The 23,743-nt window shown below is 39.8% G+C and overlaps 1 protein-coding gene across 2 annotated transcripts in view; it reads left to right on the forward strand.

Annotated features, from left to right (window-relative positions):
- Positions 1 to 23,042, forward strand: part of LOC103391032 (collagen alpha-1(XXIII) chain) — a 132,532-nt gene extending 109,490 nt beyond the window's left edge. Inside the window, exons 8-29 of one of the 2 annotated variants that reach the window (XM_025063122.1) lie at positions 634 to 660; positions 6,270 to 6,326; positions 9,131 to 9,247; positions 11,999 to 12,025; positions 12,136 to 12,162; positions 12,247 to 12,300; positions 12,385 to 12,444; positions 12,535 to 12,579; positions 13,031 to 13,108; positions 15,388 to 15,432; positions 15,553 to 15,597; positions 15,754 to 15,834; positions 15,922 to 15,975; positions 17,218 to 17,292; positions 17,380 to 17,406; positions 17,493 to 17,552; positions 17,637 to 17,708; positions 17,803 to 17,829; positions 17,927 to 17,980; positions 18,183 to 18,269; positions 18,827 to 18,865; positions 19,840 to 23,041. In XM_025063122.1, the coding sequence (XP_024918890.1) occupies positions 634 to 660; positions 6,270 to 6,326; positions 9,131 to 9,247; positions 11,999 to 12,025; positions 12,136 to 12,162; positions 12,247 to 12,300; positions 12,385 to 12,444; positions 12,535 to 12,579; positions 13,031 to 13,108; positions 15,388 to 15,432; positions 15,553 to 15,597; positions 15,754 to 15,834; positions 15,922 to 15,975; positions 17,218 to 17,292; positions 17,380 to 17,406; positions 17,493 to 17,552; positions 17,637 to 17,708; positions 17,803 to 17,829; positions 17,927 to 17,980; positions 18,183 to 18,269; positions 18,827 to 18,865; positions 19,840 to 19,842 (1,161 nt within the window). In that variant the 3' untranslated portion in view covers positions 19,843 to 23,041. Of the gene's footprint in view, positions 1 to 633; positions 661 to 6,269; positions 6,327 to 9,130; positions 9,248 to 11,998; positions 12,026 to 12,135; positions 12,163 to 12,246; positions 12,301 to 12,384; positions 12,445 to 12,534; positions 12,580 to 13,030; positions 13,109 to 15,387; positions 15,433 to 15,552; positions 15,598 to 15,753; positions 15,835 to 15,921; positions 15,976 to 17,217; positions 17,293 to 17,379; positions 17,407 to 17,492; positions 17,553 to 17,636; positions 17,709 to 17,802; positions 17,830 to 17,926; positions 17,981 to 18,182; positions 18,270 to 18,826; positions 18,866 to 19,839 lie in introns of both variants that reach the window. The other variant, XM_025063123.1, reaches the window with a different exon arrangement.
- Positions 23,043 to 23,743: the final 701 nt, after the last annotated feature.

A 23,743-nucleotide genomic window follows, 5' to 3' on the forward strand; every position in this document is an offset into this window, starting at 1 on the left:
TAGCCAGATGTTTTCCCGCTCTCTGAACCTCAGCCCAGCCGAGCATATAAGCTGGCACAGCTCCTGCAGCTCCGTGCATGAGATCGTTACATGCAGAAAACTGATGAGAAACTCGTTGCGCGTCTCTCCCTGTGCATGCACACTTTGCGCTCAAGCGAATATCGTCCAGATAAGCCCGACCACAAGAACAGGGCTAAAGTGGTAAACAGCATCTGTCGGACCAGGACCCCGGCTTGATGAGCCCTGGTTGCAAATGACAGATGATGCTGAGGTTTAGGAAAATTGGCTCTCCTCGTGTAATCATTGCCACAGTGCTGTGATGAGAACGCGAACTCCAAATCCTCATCAGAAAAACAGCAACCCCAAGCACGTGCACTCCGCTCTCACTTAACCCGTCACAACCAAGCAGATGATTCCAATTGTGGCCTTTTCAAATGATTTACGGCAGAATGTCAACATCCTCAGTTGGTCTGAGGACAGATGACCTACGTTGATGTCCTTCCCTTATACAGAAGTGTTACTGTTCAAACCTGTCTGCCACACTGGTTCTACCGTAGCATTTTTTTTTTCTCATTCATGATTATACAAAGCTACTAACTGCTGACACGTGCTTTTGTCCTGTTTGTCTTCCAGGGTGACCAAGGTGTCACTGGGCCACGGGTAAGTCACCTTCACTGTCTTTGACTGGAAGATTATATTAGATCTTTTGAAGGTGTTTAGAATTTTTCATTTAACTGTTGTTGAAAAACTTCTTAACTTGTATTGTTGAATTATATTTTTGTGAGTACACCTTACACCACCACACACTGCTATTTTTTTTTTTTTTTTTTTTTGTGAACCACATGGCATCTGTCCGAGACAATTTCTGCAGAATCTATCTTCAAGTATCTGCGTGTATGTTCAACAGTTCAAACTAGAGCAAACTTAGATGAAGTTAAATTGTTGCCAAAGCCCCAAAGGAAATGCATCAAAACTAAGACACGAGTAATTAAAAAAGACACGCCAGGTGTCTGCATTTAAGAGACAATAAAAATAAAAAGGCCAAAAAGGAAAAACAGGGTAATGGGATTAAAAGGAGGTTGCACATTTTCTTAATTAACGACCTGAAGCAAACATTGTGTTTCCAAATGACCTGACAGTATTTCCAGACTTTGGATTCAGGAAGTTGCTGTTCTGGAAAGACGAGTAAACCTGTCTCGGTTGACCTGAGAGGTCTGGGGCCTTTGTAGCGTTGGAGTAAATCAGAGCTAGGTTTCACAAACATTTAGCGTTTTATAGACCTTAAAGTCTGCCTGTTGACACACAGGAAGCCACACGGTGATTTAAGGACTGAAGTAATGCGCACCACTTTCCTTGGTGTTAGTGAGGACGTCGACGGCAGCAGCTGAGATGAGCTGCAGCTGTCTCTTTGACTTGTATTTTTAAGATCCATAGAGACAAAGTAGCAGTAGTCCAGACCTCCTGAACCACGGTGATTTAATAACTGACCTTCTGAGCCAATGGGAAAAGAGCCTGACTGAAGAAAAAAAAAATCATCAATTGTTGTATGAAGTTACCCCCCTTAAAAAAACCTCTAAAGAATCAGATAGACAGTGTGAGTTAGTGAGATGCAGTTAATTGATCTGAGACGATGAGACAGTTTTCAAAAAAAGTAATTTCCTCTCACATACCGGGCGATGAATCAGCATTTAAATTTAAGGTGCTTTGGTAAAACGAGAACCTTTTTTGTCTATGAATTGTATATCAGAGCAACAATAAGTGGATGGAAGATGGAATTATTGGATACACAGTGCGTCATTCTACTTTCTTTCTACTTGCCTTAAATTGTGTTAAACATTTCAATCTGAATAATTTCAGAAATGATTTATCCTGGTTTAAGCGTTCATTTTTCCAGCCTCTTGAATGATTAATTATTGATTGTTAATCATAAACTGTCAGTTCACCTGACTTCAGCCAGAGGGAGAAATATGCCAATTCAGAGTCACACAGAGATTCAGTCCAAGTTTAGTGAAAGTAATAGACCATCACGACATGTACATTCATCCACTGGAAATGTTCTCACATCTGAACTCCAGTCCTCATTTCAGTGCTATTCTGTTAGTGAGTGTGGGCAGGCCAGTGTGCTCACACACACGTCTGCACATAATAACATCCAACACTTGAGGTCTATTTTTAATTATTCAAACACGTCTGTTTATCCAGTGCGGCTTCCTTAGCAACTGCACCGACAGCACGGCCCCGTCCCTGTGATGAGCTCTGAATCTCCCGCGTCATGAAAAACGACGAGATTAAAAACGGATGGAAATTGTTAACCCGACCATCAAAACTTTGAAAATTGAGGCGGCGCCAAAACTGCCATCTCGTCTCCACCGAACTGTGTTTTTTTTTTCTTAACATCACAGGCTTCTTTGCAGTCTTCATCTGCTGCATGTTGTCTTTTTATGAGATATGAATCCAGTCGCAGTGACATCTCTGTAATTATCTACTGCTTCGCTTACTGTGGTTTTAAAATAAGCCTCTGTCAAAGGCTTAGCTCCTTTAAAGGGGTTGTGTACGCCATAAATCAGGGGGGAAAAAAGATTAAAATTTAGAAAATGTTTTTTTAGGTCTGTGTCAAACTTTTAATGGGGGAGTACGTGGCTAATCCATGTAAATGAAGCTTTATTTTAATGAAGTCATATATTCACTCTACAGTAAATGTTCGGCCAATGCATGTAAAAGTGACAGTGACATTTGATTTTAGAATGTATTGCTTTTTTATATAAAAAAATCTATTAACTTTCTATTTGATTTTTGTAAACAGAATCCAATCTATGACATATTTGAATAACGGCTTAGCAGTCTGTCAAGATGACATTTCTCTAAAGAACAATCCAAACCTTTGATTTCCTTCTGTCAGAGTTCTTCTTCTGAGGACATCGATGTTCTTTACAGCGGTGGTTCTACTGACACGAAAGACTAGTTGTTTTGTAGCGCACAAAAAAAAGGCTGATAACTCACCCTCACCCTGACTAAAACTCTGAGTGAGTGAAAACAGACCCTGAAGCACGATCCTGTTTCAACTAGAGTTTGTTTTCACTTTTTTTGACACCATTTTTTACGTACACTGAGGAGATTTACGTTGACCCAAACCTTTTTTTGATTATATATCCTTTTTAAGGCTTCTGTTCAGTTTGATATCTGTGATGCTTTGGTAGCTTGTAGCAATTCGTGGCCACACAATATGACTTAGTGGGCCGCATTTGGCCCACGGGCCTTGAGTTTGATACATTGAATATATTGTAGTTGTTATCATACATTCACACTTCCATTTACTCCTGATGTTGATACTGAGTCTCTTGTTTATTAAAGCAAAATCTACGTGGAAGTCTAGGTTTAAAACCTCCCACAAACTGGGATTTGAACCAAGAACTTACCTACTGTAAGGCACAAGACTTAGCCAGCATTGCAGCCTGCAGCATGGCACAATAGTAACTGGTCCTGGTTATGGAAATCAGTTCTACAAATTATTTTCTGTTCCATGCGGAACTTTTAATTGTTTAAGTGGCTCCAGATGCGTGTCATTTAGTTTTTTCTCAGAGTAGTCGCTGGTTTTCTAGCAGTTTCTACTGTCCGTTAAAAGACAAGTTGTAGAAGAGTGATGATTAGAAATACATGTTTTCCTAAAAGGCCTGCAGAAACTCTGAGTCTGTCAAAAAAAATTGGAATCAGACCGAAGCACTGTTGTTGTACAGTAAAAGACAAATGGAGTGTAAATTTGACAGCACTGCCCAGCAGAACAACATTTAATGGTGCACTTCAGAAACTAACAAGAAATTCCTGATTCCCGTCAAGGCGTGATCCTGTTGATTTCCACATCTTTCTCCAGATTTTGAGGATTAAATATTTTGGCGTTCCAAATTGTACATATTGCCCTTGGACCAGCCTCTGGCAGCTTTGAATTCTTGGGATTAATATGTAGCCTCAAAGCCTCAGAGTGTCACTTAGAGACATCAGCTCGGTCCAAAACAAAACCATATCACCACCGGAAACTCCTGCAGTCGTAAATGCCATGTGGCCCAAGGGGTAGGTTTCATAGATCTGTCAAACCCAGATCAATTCGGGCTGTTTTTACAGCCATAAATCCTACTGTTAGAGGTCCTCTAAGGTTGAACACATAGACCACAGGTCAGGAAACTTTTTCCTTGAAGTGTAGAGAACAATAATTGACTCATTTGTTCACTGTTTCAATACAGGAATATATTTGTTAGCATATGAGGAGACTGACCTCGTTCACTGATTATTCCATAATTTAATTTAAGTACAGTTCATGTCAGAACAGGCTGATTATTAACACATGTCATTTATTCAGTCGTTTCCTGCCACTTCAACCTTTTTCGGGTCACAAAGCTGGCTGCAGCCAATCACAGCAGATATCAGGCGAGGGCGGGGTAGACCTAAGAGTCCAGTTAACTTAATTTACATGGTTAACAGTTATCAAACAAGCAATATTGTAGCTGTAAAACATGACTTTTTATCACTTTTCCACCCTTTGGCCACATAACAAAGGTCAATAGGTCAACACATTTATTCAATTTTTAATTAAGGATAATGTCTTGGAATCGTGTTAAAGAAATTGTGACATTGAAAACAATTTACTGTAATGACCTCAGGTGAAAAAAAAAGAACTTTTTGCGGCACTGGTAGCTCAGGTTTGGGCCGTGCCCTTGTGGTTAAGAATGGCTCGACTATACTGTGTGACCTTGCAGATCAATCAAATTGTCTTTGAGTATTTTACAAAGTGCTGTACAAACAAAATGTAATTTTATAATTAGTATCATTATCCCAGCCAATTTCCAGTAAAAACAGGAAGTGCCCACCATTCTCTGTTGACCTGTGACTTCCTGTCAATTAATCACATTCGGTGTCCCTGCTGGGGCGCATCTGTATTAGCAGCAAATTCAACACACAGGTTAAGGGGACCATCAAAACATTATCAGATGTTACAGGACAGACAAAAGTTCACGTGGCTAACCCTGCTAACCTTTTTTTCCCACAGCCTTCATACGATTAAACACGTAGCGTGCTTGTTTGGGTTTCCTGGAAACTTTCTGTTGAAAGACAAGCTGTGATGGGAGTTTCATCCTGAGCCAAGTCTCACTTTTCCTCCTCTAGAGCAGCTCCAGGACAGTCAGAGAGTCCCTGAGGTTGAATGTCTAGAGTGGAAGCCCACTGTGAAACAGTCCATTGTTTTTTGATATGTTTAGGAAGCAAATATGTATGTGGTCTCCATGGTGAGAATGGTGTGAATTAGTGACTGTGACAGTAGACAGAGAGGAGACCATAGGCCAAAGAGAGGAGGAGGAGATATTTGCGGTGTCGGAAAAACCCCAGTTATCCAGCGTCCGCCGCAGCCTGTTAACGGAAACCTCATGAGCAGGCTAGCATCCCTCCATCTTCCTCTCCCTTCTGCCTCCACCCACTCCCTTGCCTTCTACTTAGATCTCCTCTGTGTCCCGTCTCTCCATCCTCATCCTTCCATTTGTTTTCGGAGTGAACTCATCCAGAGAAGAAGCTCGGGGCTCAGCCCAGTAGACGCTCTTTGCTCCGTTCAGCTCCACAGATATAAACACTGCACTTAGTGTCTGTCGTCTGGAAAGAGCCGGGCTGTCTGTGTTTGAGTCAGTGGCAAAAGGAAGGATGAATCGGAAGACTGAGTTCGGAATACTAACACACCCAGTCAACGTACGAACAGGAGACAAAAGTGTTTTGTTTTTCTGAATGAACTTTAGAAAATGTCTTAATCAAATTCATGAATTGTTGCCCAAACATTGAAGATGGCTCTGCAAAATATCTTCCTACGCTGTGGATTAAACTCTCCGTCGTCTTTCTTTTTTTTTTTCTTTTTTTTTTTTACTATGCACAGTCTATGAAAGCCACTCTTGAATCTTTGATTTTTAATGTTTATTTTATTTATATCTTTTATGGAAAAACAAAATACATACAGAACATAGGTATATATAATATTCCATTATATGTTATTTAACCTTAATATTGTTCGGAATTAGTAGTTGTGGTGTACAGTGTATTTGCTTCTAATACATCATAAAGAAATTGCGTAATTTATATATTTATATATATTTATGTGTTTTTAAGCATTAGTATATATATATATATATAGTATTGATATTTTTGACACTGAAACTTTTCTTTTTGGATGAGTTATTCCATCTGTAGTGACATATTGTGTGCATTAGATTCACCTGTTCCCTTGTCGCTCCTCTCCTCAGGGTCCTTCTAGCTACACACACTCAAATCTGCACAGTAATCAGATTCTCACCGTCAAGGTTGGTCCCTCCCAGCAGACACCTCTGTATCTTCCTCTCCCAGCAGCCACTGCTCTCTGTCAGGCTGCTGATCTATCTGCAGTCTGAGGATCTTCTTCTCCAGCTTTTCTTGGCCTCTCGGTCCACTAACACTCTAATCTCCGTATTTTTTTCCCACAGAAGTTGTTTCTCCTCACTTCTGGACACTCTCACTTCAGAGTGGATGTCTGACGTCTTTTATCTGACCTTAGTTTATCTCTTTTCTCTCCCTTTTTTGTATTTCAACACTCCATGTGCTTCCCTCTTTGGCTCTGTCCATCTGTCTCAGATGGTCTTTCCTCGCTATGACCACGGCTTTATAACCGGAGAGCAGTCCAGCAGCTTTCAGAGACGCTTTCTGAAGGTAGACGATAACTGAGTCGTGTTTGCATTTTAACTAGGGATGTCTGATAATATCGGCCGACCCGATACCGCAATGCCTGGGTTTCTCTGGCCAATGTGTGCCCTAAAAATAGTTTTGGGGATAAACAGCTGTATGTTAAAGTGAAAGTCACTAGATGGCAGCATTGCAGCACCTTTTTTTTTATTTTTTAATAATCAGGGGATTGTATCCAGAATGCTGGGGCCAGCAACTCAGGCAGTGGTTTGTACAGATAAACAAAGAAATATTATTGAGTTAATATCTGTATCGGCAAAAAGTTAATATCGGACATCCCTAATTTTAACCTTATGTTTTTTCCTTTTCAATCTTTTCAAAAATGCCTGCCCTAACGCTCTTGAACATCTTCATGTTCGATCTTCTGTTTTCCTGTGCATGTGTTTGTTTGCTTGTTTAACTGCGTTAACACATCTGGCCGCGTCAAACTGTTTATGAAGGTTTTACACCAGTCACAAAAACATCTTCTAGGATGAAAGTGTGCTTTTCATTACCAGGACAGTTGATCTCCCCGGGTTACAGTCATGTTCAGCTCTGACCTCGCTAAACATAATGATCCATACTAGGGAAATGTTGCAGTCTGCCGTAGGACCTCGGTGACATAGACTTGCTGCCCATGAAAACATAATGTATGGCATATCAGCAGAGATGAGAGGCTGCAGATGAATTGTCATCATATGGATTTAGAAAAAATACCAGTTCTCCATCTGTGGCAGCGGTAAAGAGTCTTCAAGTGTGTTAATGGTTCCTGTTTGGCATAAACATTGCGGTGGAAGTCTCCCGAAAGAGACATGTCCCCAATTAAGATGTAAATCCAGTGATGAAAGCTTCTTTAATACGAGGCGACACATCATTTGTTACATTATAAGTCGCGAAGATGAAAGAGCGCCTTCTGCCTGAACAGATGAGGTTATTCTGAATTATTAATTCCCAGAGTGAGGTTCCGTGTATTTGCATGACTCTGCTGTACTTCATGATTAAACATCAGTCCCACCGGCCAGATGACGACTGCAGCTATTGGCCAATTACACTCTCCCCCTGACAGTCTCCCTTTACTGTCAGTTTTGAAATCCATATGTGCGGACGGGTTTCTCCAAAGTGACAGAGCAGCAGTGGATTATCAACAACATGTGGTTCCCTTCACTTCTGCTGGGCTTTTTGACATTTTTTCGGCTCGTTGTTTTGATTTTCAGTCAGCAGAAATTTACAGTGTTGGTTCACTCTCACTACAGCACAGCAGGCTGTTTTTAGTAGTAAAGGTTTGGAGAAGAAAAAAAACACCCTTACAGCTAAAACAGCACAATATAACAGCTGAGCAACTGTCTGGTCAGAGCAGATATTTCCCCCAGGAGTTGGTGGAGAACAAAAATCAGAACTATAATAAGGACATGGACCGGGACAGACGTAAACCATGGACAGACATGTAGCCTGAAAAGACTTCTGTTTGTTAAACTTTCTCTATATGAAGTCGAAATAGCGCAGGATCGTGTCTGTAGTTGGTTTCTGCTGCCCCCAAGTGGTCAAAAAACAATTATTCCGAGTACAGGGAGCAAAGTCTTATATTAATATATGCTGTAAGGGAGCAAAGTCTTATATTAATATATGATGGAAACGCAGATGTGCAGCGGAAATAAACACCCATAACAAGTGTCGAATATTATGGCGTTAAATTAGGGCAAAGACGATTAAATGGTTGTAAAACATTTCGCACTTGTGGATGTTCACACACAATTAATGGGCAGTAAAATTTCACAGCAGAGGAAATACTTGGAGCATGTGTGACGACGAGTGTTGACCGCAGCCTTAATTTGGACATGTGAGAAAAATACTTGATATGTGTGTGATGACAATTGTACTAACATAACCCACGTTGTGAGTTCTGCATGGTTTTATGTGTAAAATAACAGTGCGGCCGTAAATTTGCTCAACATAAAACGTTTAAAACGTTACGTTCATCAAAACAAATACATTTACTACAGTTAAATCGTCGACTGAACGTCTTAACCAGAACAGAGGCTATGAGCAGTTTTTCTGACATTTGTTTTTGAAATTCATTTCTGTATAAATGTTTGTTAAATATCCCAAAAGGTCTGCTTAATTTAGAATCGTTTAGAACAGTTTCCCTCTCTTACAGCCATGGAGCTAGTGCTACGGCTAAGCTAGGAGTGAGATTTATAAGCACTTTAAGTGTTTCAGTCAACATTGCGAGTACATTTTATTACGACATATTTACTTCCTTTATGTGGATCGTAAAAATTTAGAAACATCTCAGCTGAATATTTGTATCCACTGCAGCTTCTTTCCGCTCAGTGACGTTCTCCACTTGGAGGACAAGAGACAATTACATTTTTATTTAATGTTGTTTGTATTTTTTTTTTTTCTTCATAAGGGTGACCAGGGTCAGGCTGGACCTGCAGGTCCTCCTGGTCCCCCCGGCCCTCCTGGTCCCCGCGGCCCCCCTGGAAACACGGGCAAAGATGGACCCCGTGGCCCTAGTGGAGAGCAGGTAAGAGTCTTTATTCATTTCAGTTTACATTCTAATTAAAAAAAAAAATTGAAATGTATAGATACCATGGAATTTTCCTGCAACCTACAGGTTTTTGTCACAGTTTAAGTTAAAAAAAGATTTAATAAAAGTAATCATTAATCAGCGTTGCTGTGCCACACAAAGACCTAGATTTTTTTTTCCAAAGTTGATGCAAAGACGAGAATAAAACTAAACTTGACCTACGGCGAAAAAATACAGACGCTGAAGGAAACTGAGTCATCGGTTGATTCAGATGTTAAAGATCATCTATAATCTGTACTTCGATATTGGTCTAAGGAGGTAGGGGTGGAAAAGAGTCTCTGGACAAATGAGCTGTGGCCTCATAAAACCAAGGTTAAAGTCATAAATGTACATTTGACACAAAAGCAACACTAAACATTTCCAAAAGTGAGTAATGAAGGTGGCAGCATCATTCTCAGGACTGTTTTTCTTTAGCAGAATCTGGGGCTGGTGTCAGGGCAGAGGAGATTTATAATACCTGTCTATTTTACCAACAAAACCACGAGGTGTTTGCTGGAGAGCTCAGGGTGAAGAGGAACTTAATGTTTCTTCTTGACAAAAGATCCAACACCTGCAAATCAGTGAAAAGAATTTAGGTTTTACAGCTCTGAGCTCAAACTTGAAACCAACATAATTCTGTGGTGTGATGTTTACAATCTGCCTGAAATGAAGCCATTTTTGTCACTAAGAAAAGTCCAAAAATGCCAGGTTGCTGTAACGAGACCAGAGCTATGTTAACAAAGTATTGCGTTACATTTGTGTGAACTTCTGTGACCACATTATTTTCCCTACCCTCCTTAAAGATTACAGGGGTTTTATTCCTCTTGTTTTATATGTCTCATTAAAGATGTAAAATGATCTCAAAGTCATCATTTTACATGAAAAAAAAAACATTTTTTAGACTTTTTAGATTGGCTCCTGACAGCTCCTAGCATACCTGATGCTAATGTATAAAGTGAAAATTCAGCGTTTCTCAGTATGACCTGAGTCGCTCCAAATGTGGTGACCTGGTTGGGTTGAACCGCAGGGTTCAACATACCACTAACTGCATTTCTAAGACCATGAACTGTGCATTTCTCACATGTATCAAATGGGGAAAGGTTCTCTGCAGTAAATTGCTCCAAACCCATATTCTCATATTTTGGGGTCTGCCAGCGAGCTGTGGCTTACCTAAAAACTCCCAGAATAGCAACGCCACTCCTGTCCCCATCTGTTTTGTGTAAGACAGCGGCCACAGACTCCTCAGATTCACCCCTTTGCTCCCACCCTTCCACCACCGTGTCGCAGTCACCCCTGAAACAGATATGGCAGTGTGGCCAGTCCACGGCCAGCCTGTCCACCTCACCAGACAATAGCTGCGCTTCTTGCCAGAGGCAATTTCGCGTTTTTGGAAATGATCTTTGCCCGTCGAAGGATTCTTCGTATGCAATGACAGCTTGAAGCTGTGGCTGAAGGATGGAAGGAGGGAAGGAGACGTAGGACACATTTTTGTTTACTCAAGTGAAGTACCGAGGGCCTTGTTGCCCTCAACTGGCACACGAGGGAGAAGAGATTCAAGTGGGGGGAAAGAAACAAATGTTGCTTTTCTTTGTGGTTGATCTGAGAGTGAGAAAGTGGGCAAAGCACAGTTCAGCACAAACACAGAAAATAGAGAGTTTACAAAAGAGCAGCCCTGTCGTGTAACAGAGTCCATTTCACATGTACTGTTCGAGATGATTAAAAGCATTGCAAAAGCCAAAACAGCAAAACTGCTGAAAGCTGCTGCATGTTGTGGACAGATGTCTACAGTAAAAGTAGGAACGGCTAAAGAGGAGACACGCAGCTTCACAGCCGGCCTGGACGTCCGTGAACCCTTCACGTTGTATATGTGAAGTGAAGGAAAGGGGCGGAAGAACGACGGCTACACTTTCACTTTGATGAAACGCTGAACCAAACCGTTGTGATGGATGTTACACATCAGCCAGAGTGGGAAATGTGAGTGGTGTGTGAGCACACGGTAAATTAAAGAAAGGAACATGTACAAGACAGGAAGGAAGGAAGGAAGGAAGTGTACATGGTTTTAGCTAACCCAACAGGTGTTTTTTACTGGAGCAGAGAAAGATATTCCCAGAGGTTTTGCCAGGTAGAAAGTATCAAAAACCGGTTTCTAATCTAATTAAATCAAAATTTTATTTTATTTTTTAAAATAGGGTCAAATCTAATCTAGGTTTATCCAGTCAAATCCAGTCTGGTCTAGTTTCATCTAGTCCACTCCAGCCCCTCACTCTAGTCTAATCCTGTCTGAAATCATTTTATGTGATGTAATGTAATCTAATCCAATCTAATCTAAAATAATCTGATATGATGGTAATGTAATCTAATCCAATCTAATCTAGAATAATCTGATATGATCTAATCTAATCTAATCTGATGGAGCCCAGCCTTGAGTTTAATAAGACCCACCACCATATTACCTCTAATAATGTCCTTTGCTAATGTGTCCCTAAATAAACATTTTCACATATACCCACAATGCTTTGCACACAAATGTTTGTGTAGCATTTCTTTTTCTTTATTTATTCTCGTTTATATTTCCTTTACTAACGCAGACTGACTCAGCAATTAACTGGCAATTCTTCATCAAACACTGACACCTAGTGGTAATAACTAAGATTTCACATCTTGGTCAAAATTAACTTTGAAACGATGATTCTCCTCTGTCCTCCTCAGGGTTTTCCAGGCCGTGATGGCGCCGAGGTAAGATTGGTTTAAAACAAAGTATTTGAATCTATGCGTGTTTATTTCTTTGTACTTAATCCCTGATTCCTGCATAATAAAAAATAACATAATTTTTGTCTGATTCACAGGGACAACAGGGATTACCTGGAAAGCCGGTAACTTTATCATTTTATATGTACTTTACTGACTTTATCTGCTGTTAATGTCAGTCATGACCAAACATTTTCACTCACTGACAGGGAGACGATGGTACGCCAGGTTATCCAGGGCCACAGGGTCCTGCAGGGACAAAGGTGAAGATGAATCATAGTCATTGCCGACAATCTTTAAATTTCCTGTTTTGCAATCATTTTAAAAGTTGACTGTGTAATTTAAAGGGCGAACCTGGGTTTGGAGAAAAGGGAGAAAGAGGCATGGATGGACTTCCAGGGATAAAGGTAGGTTACAAACTAAATTTAAATATTAAATATACATTATTTATATTGGCAATAAAATAAAACCTCATATGTTTATTCGGTCACACACAGGGTGATAAAGGTGAAGCTGGATTGCAGGGACAACAGGGACCCATGGTATGTTTGCTGTCCAATAACTTCCTTTCAGCTCAGGCACCAATAACAACAACAACAAAATCCCACCGAACTTGACACATTCACAATAACACATGTTAGAACAGTTTTTTTTAAAACACCAAAATCATTTGTTAGTTGTTAGTGGTTTTGCCAAACAGCAACAACATCACAGGTTGACGTCTTGATACGAATGTGTATGATTTCTGCATCAGGAAACTGATGCAACTGTTCTTTGATCCAAAAACCAGGGATCTGCAACCTGTGGCTCCTGAGCCAAATTGTGTACTTTAGCAATATGAAATTGTCAACAACTTCCTTTTTGGACTTCTTTATAAATCTACAGTATTATTACTTTTATTATTACTATTTAAACATTTAAATAATGGTAAAAATGTTTTTGTAAGAAATACCTTTTTACCTTCGGTGTGTGTGTATTTCTTCTCTGATCCAGGGTTATCCTGGTGAAAAAGGTGAAGCAGGTTCTTCAGACATCATTGACTTCAATGGGAAACTCCTGGACGCTTTCCAGGTGAGTAACAGTAAACGTCAATGTGAGCTGATTTATGGTTGTGTTAAAGAAATGCCAGTAGTTTATTACTGCACCTCGTGTTAAGAAGCTGACAACTTCAAATGCACAGCTCAACGTGCCGCCATTTTCTTTCCTGACAGGCCATCAACACCATCAGTGTTTCGGTAATCTGTTGTTGCTCCTGCACGGTTTTGGTGGCGTGATGAGCAACTAACACATTTGATGTCAAAGAATTAATCCTTTTGCTCATAACTCCTGTAAATCTGCTCCTCATCCCACCTGCCTCAGCCCGTGGCTCTGTGTGTGTTTTTTTATTATTCACGTGTTTTAGATATGTCTGTGGAGACCACATCTGAAGAGTGTGACTGAATGTGCCTGGCTTACTAGTCTACCACAGTCAGGCATACTCATTTTGGACAAAACGTACGGACCCGGCAAATATGGTACAGCTGCTGTCTTCCATCAGATAAAACAGAGAAGGACGTTTAATCATGCAGAGAAGTCCGGCAGCTCGGCTGCTTTGTTGTGTGCATGCTCCCAGCGCACCTTGTAGAAGATACATGGCCGTCAGTCGCCGTAGGTCGGCGTGGAGTAGTTCGTCTATGCGTTTTTGCTCTTTCACGTTAGTCAGGTGTTGCACATGAGGGGCAAGAACCCAAACAGGAAGTGCTCACAGTTGCTACAGTCTCAGTTTCACAGTCATTTTTCTTCAGACACGGGACCCGTCGGATTCTGCCATGGACCCTGCTGCATGCTAACAGATAGCAATCTCTGCAGTGGTGTGTGTATTTGATTAAAAGCTACTATGAACCTGTTCCCTGTGGACCTTTATGTGAAATAGACGCCTGCATGCAAGGCTGCAGATAGCAGCGTGAGATAGTTGCAAAGGAGTCGGGCGAGAACATAAACCTGAGATTTTATCACAGGCCGCTTGCCATCACGGGTCGTTCGGCCTCAAATCACACACGGGATCCCTGTTACATCAGTAGAATGCTGAAAGTTTAACGACCACCCAGAGCGTGCTTCACTTCAGTGTTTGTGTGGGAACGCTGTATTGGTTTCATCTGTGTGGATATTCAAAGTGATGGTAAAAATCTGGGCCTTGCTAAGGATTGATTATTTACCACAATCATTCTTTTCACGGCTTTCGCCATCATTATTTGCACGGCCTGACTTTCGAATGATAGAACGTTTCAGATGAAGTGGCTGTTTTGTAAACACGTTTCTGCAGTTTTGTTGTGGAGAGAGAGAGAGAGAGAGAGAAAGAGAGAGAGAGAGGCAGAGAGTGAATCAGCACGAACACCTCAGGGAGACACCACAGCTTCTCCTTTTATTAGTTCAAGATGGCCTTCAGACTTTCAGAGGGAAGAGCTGTAGCATTGTGGATGCGCAGATAAAGAGTTTGATTTAAGAGCGTGGCGGACGGCATGATATTCTTCATCCAGTTTTGGTGCGTCATAAAGTCGTACGACTGTTTCGTTTCTTCTCCCTTTTGTCCGACTCGTCCTTCATCGACTGAATGGAAAATGGTGCCAGGCCATTGTGTAGCAGAGATTACATCCAGCACCATTTTCCAATCTCAGTTAGATAAAATTGCTTCAAGTTGGTCGCCATCAGCAAACTGAAGAAGTCAAACAAAACAAAGGACGTCATGAGTTTGATTTACTGTCAGGCCCGTGCCGTGAAAACCCATCAGTCTTGTATTTTTTTTGTGTGTGTCTTGGCTCCATTTCAGGTCTTATGGTAAACGCCTGTGAGTTCCCCGTCTCTGTAAACACTTACATGCTGTATATATGTTGTGATTGTCCTGAAAATGACAGACTGTAATCTGTATTTGGTAAAAGACAATGAATCATTTGAATACTTGAATGTGAAAGGGCTTGGCTCCAAATGAGGAACCCACAGAAACTCCTGACTAACGGTGCAGTTGCCCTCAGCTCATCTGAGTCTTATAGCTGCTGTCAGGTCTCTGTGTTTGTTTTCCAAACCGCAGCGTTGCCGTTTGATCCCGGTCTTGTTGTAGTTTTCGTCAACCGTGTGTTGACACAACGGGCAACGGTTTTCAGAACAAAAGCTACCTGCCCAGAACCACATGACACACATTTGGAGAGATGTTGCTGAAATCAGCAGCATCAATTCAAGGTGATGACATGTCAGCGTTGTGTTCCCACAGCCGCCCTGGACCAACTGTACTTTGACAGGTTGAATTATTGCTGCAGAGTTTAATGCCAAAATTATTAAGTTCATCTTTGTAATTGAATTTCTGTCCTGGTACCTAGGGCCCGCCTGGACCACCTGGGCTCCCGGGCCCTCCAGGGGAGAAGGTAAGGCTCTCTCTGGCCAGAAGACTGGAGTTCAAAGAGTTTTCCAAATGAAAAACACAGACTCTTTCAAACGCCTGACGTACATATTTATCAATGGAGTCAATCTTTCTGTTCTTCCAGGGTGAGCTTGGTTTACCTGGTCCAGCTGGAGTGGATGGGGAAAAGGTATGAATGCCACAAACCGCTGTGAGAGTAATTGATTCATTCCAGTCAATTATTTAAGCAGTTTGTGGTCAACTATGTTATTTAGAACCAATTCAAGGCTTTTCGGGACTCTGCTGTTCCTTAAAATAGGATTAAGTCTGGCTTCTTCTCCTCCAGGGTCCTAAAGGTGACTACGGTGAGACAGGACCACCAGGAGAGAGAGGGGAGAAGGGAGAGATGGGGCTGTCTGGACCTGCTGTTAGTAACTCAGTCGACAGGATTTTTTTTTAAGTGTAAAAAAGTATTTAAACAGCTGAACATTATCTCGTTTTTTTTTCTGGCCAGGGTGTGGACGGACATAAAGGAGAGAAAGGAGACTGTCGACTGGACGACAACCTGGTCAGTAGAACCACGCAACGCCAAGTATTTACATCAGGGGTGTCAAAGTCATTTTGGTTCAGGGCCCATATACAGCTGGATTAGTCAAACCAGTACAGTCATAAATTAATTACCTGTAAATAACAATACACCTGTGCCCCCCTGCCCTTGTTTTCTTGCAAATTAATACAACTGCATTAGAAAATATGTTGTATATAAATATGAAATATAATTTTACAAAACATGATGAACATGAAGTGCAGTTTTTAACTTTAAAAATTCATCAAGTGGGCCGGATTGAACTCCACAGCGGGCCGGTTTTGGTCCGTGGGCCTTATGTTTGACACCCCTGATTTACATACTTCTGTTTCTCTTCAAAATCCATGCTCGTTAGGAAGCAGGCAGCATTGCCAATGCCTTGTACTGTACTCTAGGTTCTGTTTGTTGTTATGTTTGTTTTCCAGCTGTGTTTTTTATTTATTCATAATGACCCACTTCTATTTATGTTGTCCCAAAAAAGTAAAACCCTAACTCTAGAATGATATACTGTATGACAAGTATCTGTAAAAGCACTCGTGCTAACGTCTCTCTCTCTACACAGAATTGAAGATGCTGAAAAGATAAAAAAATATATTTTAACTTAAAAAATACGTATGAGATAACCTCTACTGTCAGTTAACACTGCTCGAAGTCTACACAATGTACACAGTTATTAATGTTACCGTCAGAGAAATAAGAGCTGACACACGATGTCTGTGCCACAGGTGGAAAGTGTTACACTTGTAATCATTCATCACGGATAGTGTTAGTGCGGTCCATTCGTCTTTCACACATGAGTGAACACATCTGAAGAGCACTGGTGTTTCTGCCATAAATTAGAGCTAGAGTGAATGGATAATGATCATTTTATCTACTTAGGCAGAACAGAAAACAAAGGCAAAACAAAGAGGGTTTTTCTTTATGTTTAGGTTTACTTTATTCAGAGACCAGACCAGGGTAAACAAAAACCAAGAAACAAAAGAAAATCTGCTCTAAACAGGAAATCTAACCTGGAAATGTGGAGGTTAAATGGTTTGATGGTTTATAAAGTACAGATAAGAATGGTGGATAAATACAGCATTTTATTTTATTTTATTTGGGTGTTTACTTAATTATTTTCACTATTCTTTTTGTTTTATTTAGTTATTTTATATTTATCTCTGTCGTACTTTAGCTCAGTTTTATCAATGTAAGACTGACTTCTTTCATTTCGTCTGTCTTCAGGTTCAGATGATTTCCCAACCAGGTCTACCTGGTCCACCTGGACCACCTGGAATGCCTGGATCTCCTGGCTCTATGGTAAGCACCACTGTGTGTTAGCTTCCATCTGAAAATTTAACAGTGACACCTTTGGTCGTCAAGCGCTAACATCTGAATATTTTCCAGGGTCTTCATGGAATGCCTGGTCCTAAGGTGAGACTACAGATTTATTGTGTTTGTAATAACCTGCTGGATGTTGACAATAGTTTAAAAACTATTGTGTCTTTATTATATTTCAGGGAGAGCCTGGAGTTGGCATGAAGGGAGAAAGGGGAGAGCCTGGTCCATCTGGACCCAGAGTAAGTGACAGTCGGTGTTTATTTTCACTCTTCCATCAAACACAAAATGGGCTAACACTGACAACAACGTGTATCTATGTGCAGGGCCTAGACGGCCAGCAGGGTATAACTGGGTCTCAGGGGTTGGTGGGTCTGCCAGGTGCAAAGGGAGAAAAAGTAAGGAGATCATCATCATCATCTATAAATGTGTTTATGTGTCTTTTTTATGTCTAAATAAATACCTAACTAAAGTGTTAATCTGTGTCTGCAGGGGAGACCAGGAGAGCCTGGACTTGATGTGAGTTCTTTTTAATGATAACAGTTTCATTTACTTCAATCTACATAATAAGAAAACAACAACTCCCTGACTCATGAATTTTATTCTGCATATCCAGGGTTTCCCTGGAATGATGGGAGATAAAGGGGAACGAGGAGAACGAGGAGAGAAGGTTGGTGTTGGAGACATGTGACCTAGTCTGATGAAACTGTCCAGGCTGTCGTGTTAACATTTGTGAATATAATCAGATTAATCAGAACATTTTAACACGTGGGCAGAATGAAGGCACTGGGAGATTGAATTTGCACAATCATTAATGGTTGAATAATATTTACCCTCCATGTATAACTAACCGTTCTCTACTGAATGTCCAGGGTGACAGGGGATCTGTTGGGAAGAGGGGTCCCAAGGGCCACAAGGGGGAGCAGGGTCCTCCAGGCTTGGACCAGCCTTGCCCTGTGGTACGTCGTTCACGATCATTTAACACTTTGTTGTTCTTCCCCCTTGGCCTGCTGTCTACTCTCCGAGCCTTTCGTACATTTCCCCACGTTTCCTCCTGAGTTTCTTCCTCTTATGCTGTGAATGTGTGACTTGGCTCTTGCTGACAGGGCTGTGACCAGACTAAAGGTCTTTCTGCTGTGTTAGCTTCTCCAGCTCCTCCTCCTCCTCCTCTTCCTCCTTCCGGCCCCAAGGCCCCCTGTCCACTGGTACAGTATCTCTGCCTCTGTCCTCCTGCTGCTTCTCTCCTTGAGCTAAACTAATTCTCTCTCTTTCATTTTATTTGTTCTTTGGTTTTGTTTCTTTTAAACTGTACATGTGTTTTTAGTAATAAAATTAAACTTCATCTGTATTTTCAGTTTATTTGTTTTTAAATCTTGTTTTACATTTTTTCTCATTTAATTAATGACAACATGTATAAAAAAAGAGTGCATGTTATTATAGTTACCCAGTGTATTTAAATCAGCCTCCTGCAGAATGCTGTGTAAGTGAACACAATGTTTTTCCCTCTTTAATGCAGGGACCAGACGGTTTGCCGATACCAGGCTGCTGGCACAAGGTGAGGGCTGAGAGTTAAAGTAAAACATTTATTTAAAAAAAATTTAAAGTACCACCGTAATTAGATTTGGGATGTTGGGGCAAAATAGGGGGCACATGCACATAACCCACTGAGCTCAGGAGAAAACTGTGTGTCTACGAAACACACACACACACACATATATGTTCCCACTGTGGGACATATATAAATATTGAAATTATCATAATACCTGCGTGTGATCCCAAAGGAGGACCCGCCCCCTACTTTGAGAACCACCGAGATACACAGAGAGTAAAATAGTACAAACATACATTTAAATGATTAAATGTATTGTCTAAATGAAACTCCTCACTTGCTCTTTGACACAGGGACATTTTGTGAGTATATTACAGCGTGAGTTGAGTCATTGTGAAGCATGAGCAACAAAAAAACATGTTTGGTCGACGTTTGAATGAACCCTGAAAGGTTGGCACACTTTCTGAGATGGCAGTAGAAATGTGTACTTGACCATTCATCGATCAGGCCAAAGGACAAGGGAAAGTCTTTCAGTGTTTCAGTGACACGTTTCTATGCTACTGCTTTCTACGCCATCTATTGGGGAAATGTAGGCAATGCAGGGAAAAGGCAGAAGTATAATGATAATATAAATTAATAACATATTACATTAGCTTTTCTGTTACTGTTCCCAACTTTTCATGGTTGTTTTTCAAGTATGAGTTTAAATCTATATACATTTTAATCTATAAATTTATTTTTAACCAATGGAATGTTATTAAGAATGAGAAATCTTTTCTCTGTCCTTTTGCCTGTTGAAAAACGCTTGACTTAATTATCAAGCTACAGATTTGAAGTTTTGTTTCTCACATTTTAGTGTTTGTTTACCGTTTTCTGTGCATTTTAGATTTGTCTTTTGATTCTTTGTTTGTTGGTTTTGTTTTTGTTTGTTTCAATGCATGTCTAATAAATCTGTGCTTCTTTTTTTCTTTATTTTGCAGTGATGACTAACCAGCAGCATCAAATCTGTACATATTGATCTGGTATATATTGCAAGTGAAAACTACAACCAACATCCCAGTGCCTCCCTTTCCTCACCCCTTCCACTCCCATTTTCTACCAAAAAAAACATTTATATAATATATTGATTTTTTTAACAGGGACATTGTGATTATACAGTATTATAATTCTTTTTAAAACTAGAGATTCAGTGTTGTAGAGAATGCAGCTGTGTTTGAAGAGACTGAACTCGCGGTGGGACTCTGGGACTGTCCACGTGACCGTGTTGGATTGAAGAGTGCCTTACTAACAAAACCTGATTTGCTGCCTGATAGTAATAATGGGAGCGGTGGTGTGTGCACTCGCTCAAATTTTGAGGATGGATGGACAGATCTGTTGGCACATGGAGGAGTGTGGATCTGTACTCTCTTCTCCTCTCTGTGTTTTCTCGAAAGGAGGATATGGCCAGGCAGAAGCTCATACGCAAACGTCTGTCTCAGCCCTGAAGGGCGTGCGGGGCCTGGTGAGGAAAGGACACGTTGATGAGCAGAGAGCAGGATTGACGGTTCGGCCTTGGTGAGGCAGAAGAGCTCTGTGTTGAAGTGAACACTCAGATTCTCCCGTATGAAAACTCTCCAGGAGAGGGCGACAGGGAACGCTGCGATTCCACTTTCACCTGGGAAGAGAAAACACACACATGAACTGACTGGTGTTACAGTGATGTCACAGGCACATAAGGAAGAATTTACTGCACAGTGATGTTCAACATGTTGTGGTTTCCACTTGCGGTTAAATGCATTATCATTACGTGGCGCGGTTTTGCTAAGCATTCTGGGAGTTTTTTTGGTTATGTTGCCCCCTGAGAGATGCATCGAATTTCTTTATCTTTTTATTTGCATTAAACTCTCTTTAATAGTCTTTCCATTTGAACGAGCCACTCACAGAACGCCGATCTTTTTATTTTATTTTTATGGCTCACACTTCTGGTAGTGGTGGCATGCTTGTCATTTTATTTGACTTTGGTGTAATCTTTAAATTTGTGATGTTACATTTTTGCATTCCTGTGAATCAACATTTTTAACTTAGTAAAAATTCATGGCCGGGTTTGAAGGAACCAGTCACAGTATTTTTATTAAATCAGTGTTGCAACCAGGGAGCCAATCAGCTCCGATCTGTTTCTGTTTCAGATACCTTAACAACCGACTGAAGATCAAACTATCTTACTAAAATGTTCCAGCGTGGCTTAACGTTATTTTACAATCACAGGTGGAGTCGTGTTTGATTTCTATTGCCAGTTTCTACTTCGTATTTGTTGCTGCTGACTTAAATGTGTGTTTTATGGTTGATTTTTTTTATCTGATATTAAACATTTGGATTGAAGGACTGACAGAGAGAAGTATGACAACTGTTGTTGGGTTTTTATGGTTTTTATTTTACAGATACAGGAGTAGACCCTGGTTATAAATGTCGGTATTTTGTTGCAATTCTCATAGGTACTTTTTTGTTTTTAAAAAAAACCTGTCAACAGATGGTATACAGTAGGCCCTTATTAGTTAAAGGTACACCTTAAAGGGATACACATGGTCAAATAGTGATCTTAATAATTATGTTCATTTACAGTTGGAGATATTTTGTGGACTTTACTGCATTTGAATAATGTGAGTTATTTAGTTATTTCAGGCAAATGTGAAAATCTCCAGAGCGCGACCATTTTAAAAAGATAACTCATTCTACAGTGACTTTTTATACATTTATATTCATAAATAATCATCCAAATTATTCACTATTCAATTTTAGTACATCTGACAATAAAATGTACCCACATTTTACAGAGTGCACCTTTAAATCCCAGCTAATGGACACATTTTAAGGGCCCTGATTTATACAAAACCATGTATAAATTGTTGTTTGTTTTTGGTTTCTTCACAGATGTTGTAACAATGTTTGACAAACGGAATCACATGAATACTGACACATGGATAATTGTTATATCCAGAGGAGAAAAGTGATGCACGAAAAACAGAACAATGTACTTTTATCACCTGAATGTAACATTAATGCTTTTTTTAAAATAACCGGCTACAATGTTTGAAATACCGTTTTTGTTTTTGTTCTGTTGGCAAACACATGCATATACTTTATATAAGGAAAGTGTATTTTCATACTGGTTATCTTTGTATGAATTCTAAAGTGTTCTAAAGTGACGACTGTGCTACATTGCCATTTATTTGTTGGAAGAACTCCTTTGTCACAGTACAGTAATGTTGAACTGAAGTCACAGTTAATTTGTGTGGTTTAAGTGGTCCGTAAAAATACTAAAACTGGAATTTACTTTTTAGGTTTACATTAAGTAAACTTGTGGTGGAAGGATAACAATGTCTGCTCAAATCTGAATAAAAAAACATGATTTATTGGTAAGTTTGTCTTTTAAACTTAGTTTAAAAACTTCACTAAAACAATGTTCAAGTTGTAGTCTAGGTGTTTTGGGTTTTTTTAAAGTAATTGAATTAGTTGCTAGTCATTAACAAATGACAGTAAGTCAGAGTAAGTGACAAAAAAAATTGTGAAAGTGATGAGTGAGACTTTTTTTTAAAGCGGAATGGTTCTGATTTCACTGGGAACTGATGGTTATCTGTCACTTGTGTTTATTTCTTTTTGCAGATTCTATCAGCTGAGGTTTTAAAAGTGTGATGAGGTCAATAAATGACAAAACATCTGAGTACACTTTGGTGTTTTGGCAAACCACGTTTTGACAGTATTAGTGTTGACTTCATGAGAATGTCTTTCGGTTGTGTTGTTGGTTGTAAGAGAATTAAGCTATTTTTGTAATTACTTGTCAAATATGTATAACTTGAAATGTGTTCAACTAAACTCTGTTTTTGTTTTTTGGTTTCTTGTCCATTAAAACATATGTAATGTAAACTAAGTGTTATTTGGATTCTTTTAATTAATTTAATTTAGTTTCTACATTCACCACACATTTGTATAGACTGTATGGGAGATGTTTCAACTGGGGTTGTCAAAAAAATTAGATTTTTGTATGAGAAGTAAGCTGTGGGCTAATGATTAATCAGAATAAATTACAATGAATCAGAAAATACTATTTGTTGCCTACCTGTATTTAGCAGTGGACAGAACAGCTGCGCAGTCTCTGCACAGTGACGGATCTGGAGCTAGTGTGTTAGCCATTACGCTGCATCAGTGTGCTCCTGATTTGATAATGTTATCAAACATTCTCCCAAATCAATCTCATATGTCTGCTTACGGATAAATGACCTCATTGGTTCCAAGCCTAAATGAGTTATCGACAATTGGTTGCAGTTGATCCATGTGGTGAAGAGAAGAAACACAATATAAAACATCTGCCTCTGTTGTTTACGGCAGCTGTAAAATGCCTGTGTTAAATTTAATATAATTGCTAATTTATACATTTTTACTGTTCTACATTTGCGCCTTGTACATTTAGTGTTTGGGACCGTGAAATTAGTTCCACTTTTACTATAACTGAATTTATGAATCTGTTGTGAATTACATGCATCTAAACCTTATTTGAACCAGAAATTTACTGCTATCAGGAGTATATAAATACTATGGCTATTTTAATATATATGGTATTTCCCTTTTTACATGACTACTTTATAGTATGCTAGATCTGGCTGTAAATTTTTATACATGATGAGTTGTACGTTAGGGGGAAAATATTTATCAGGGCTTTGGGGTTTTTTTAATGACAAGACAGTCCCAAATGTATTGCTTCCTTGCATGTGTTTTAGATACACGACTAAATTATTTATTTTTCCTCAAACTATGAAGACTATTAAAACAGAAATGGCTACTTAATGTACATCAACCACTACACCTTTTACTATTTAATGTTGTCTTGAAATAATTTTGGTCTTAAGTGTT

The sequence above is a fragment of the Cynoglossus semilaevis genome, chromosome 15 (assembly GCF_000523025.1).
Source record: "Cynoglossus semilaevis isolate Cse_v1.0 chromosome 15, Cse_v1.0, whole genome shotgun sequence".
Lineage (NCBI taxonomy): Eukaryota > Metazoa > Chordata > Actinopteri > Pleuronectiformes > Cynoglossidae > Cynoglossus > Cynoglossus semilaevis.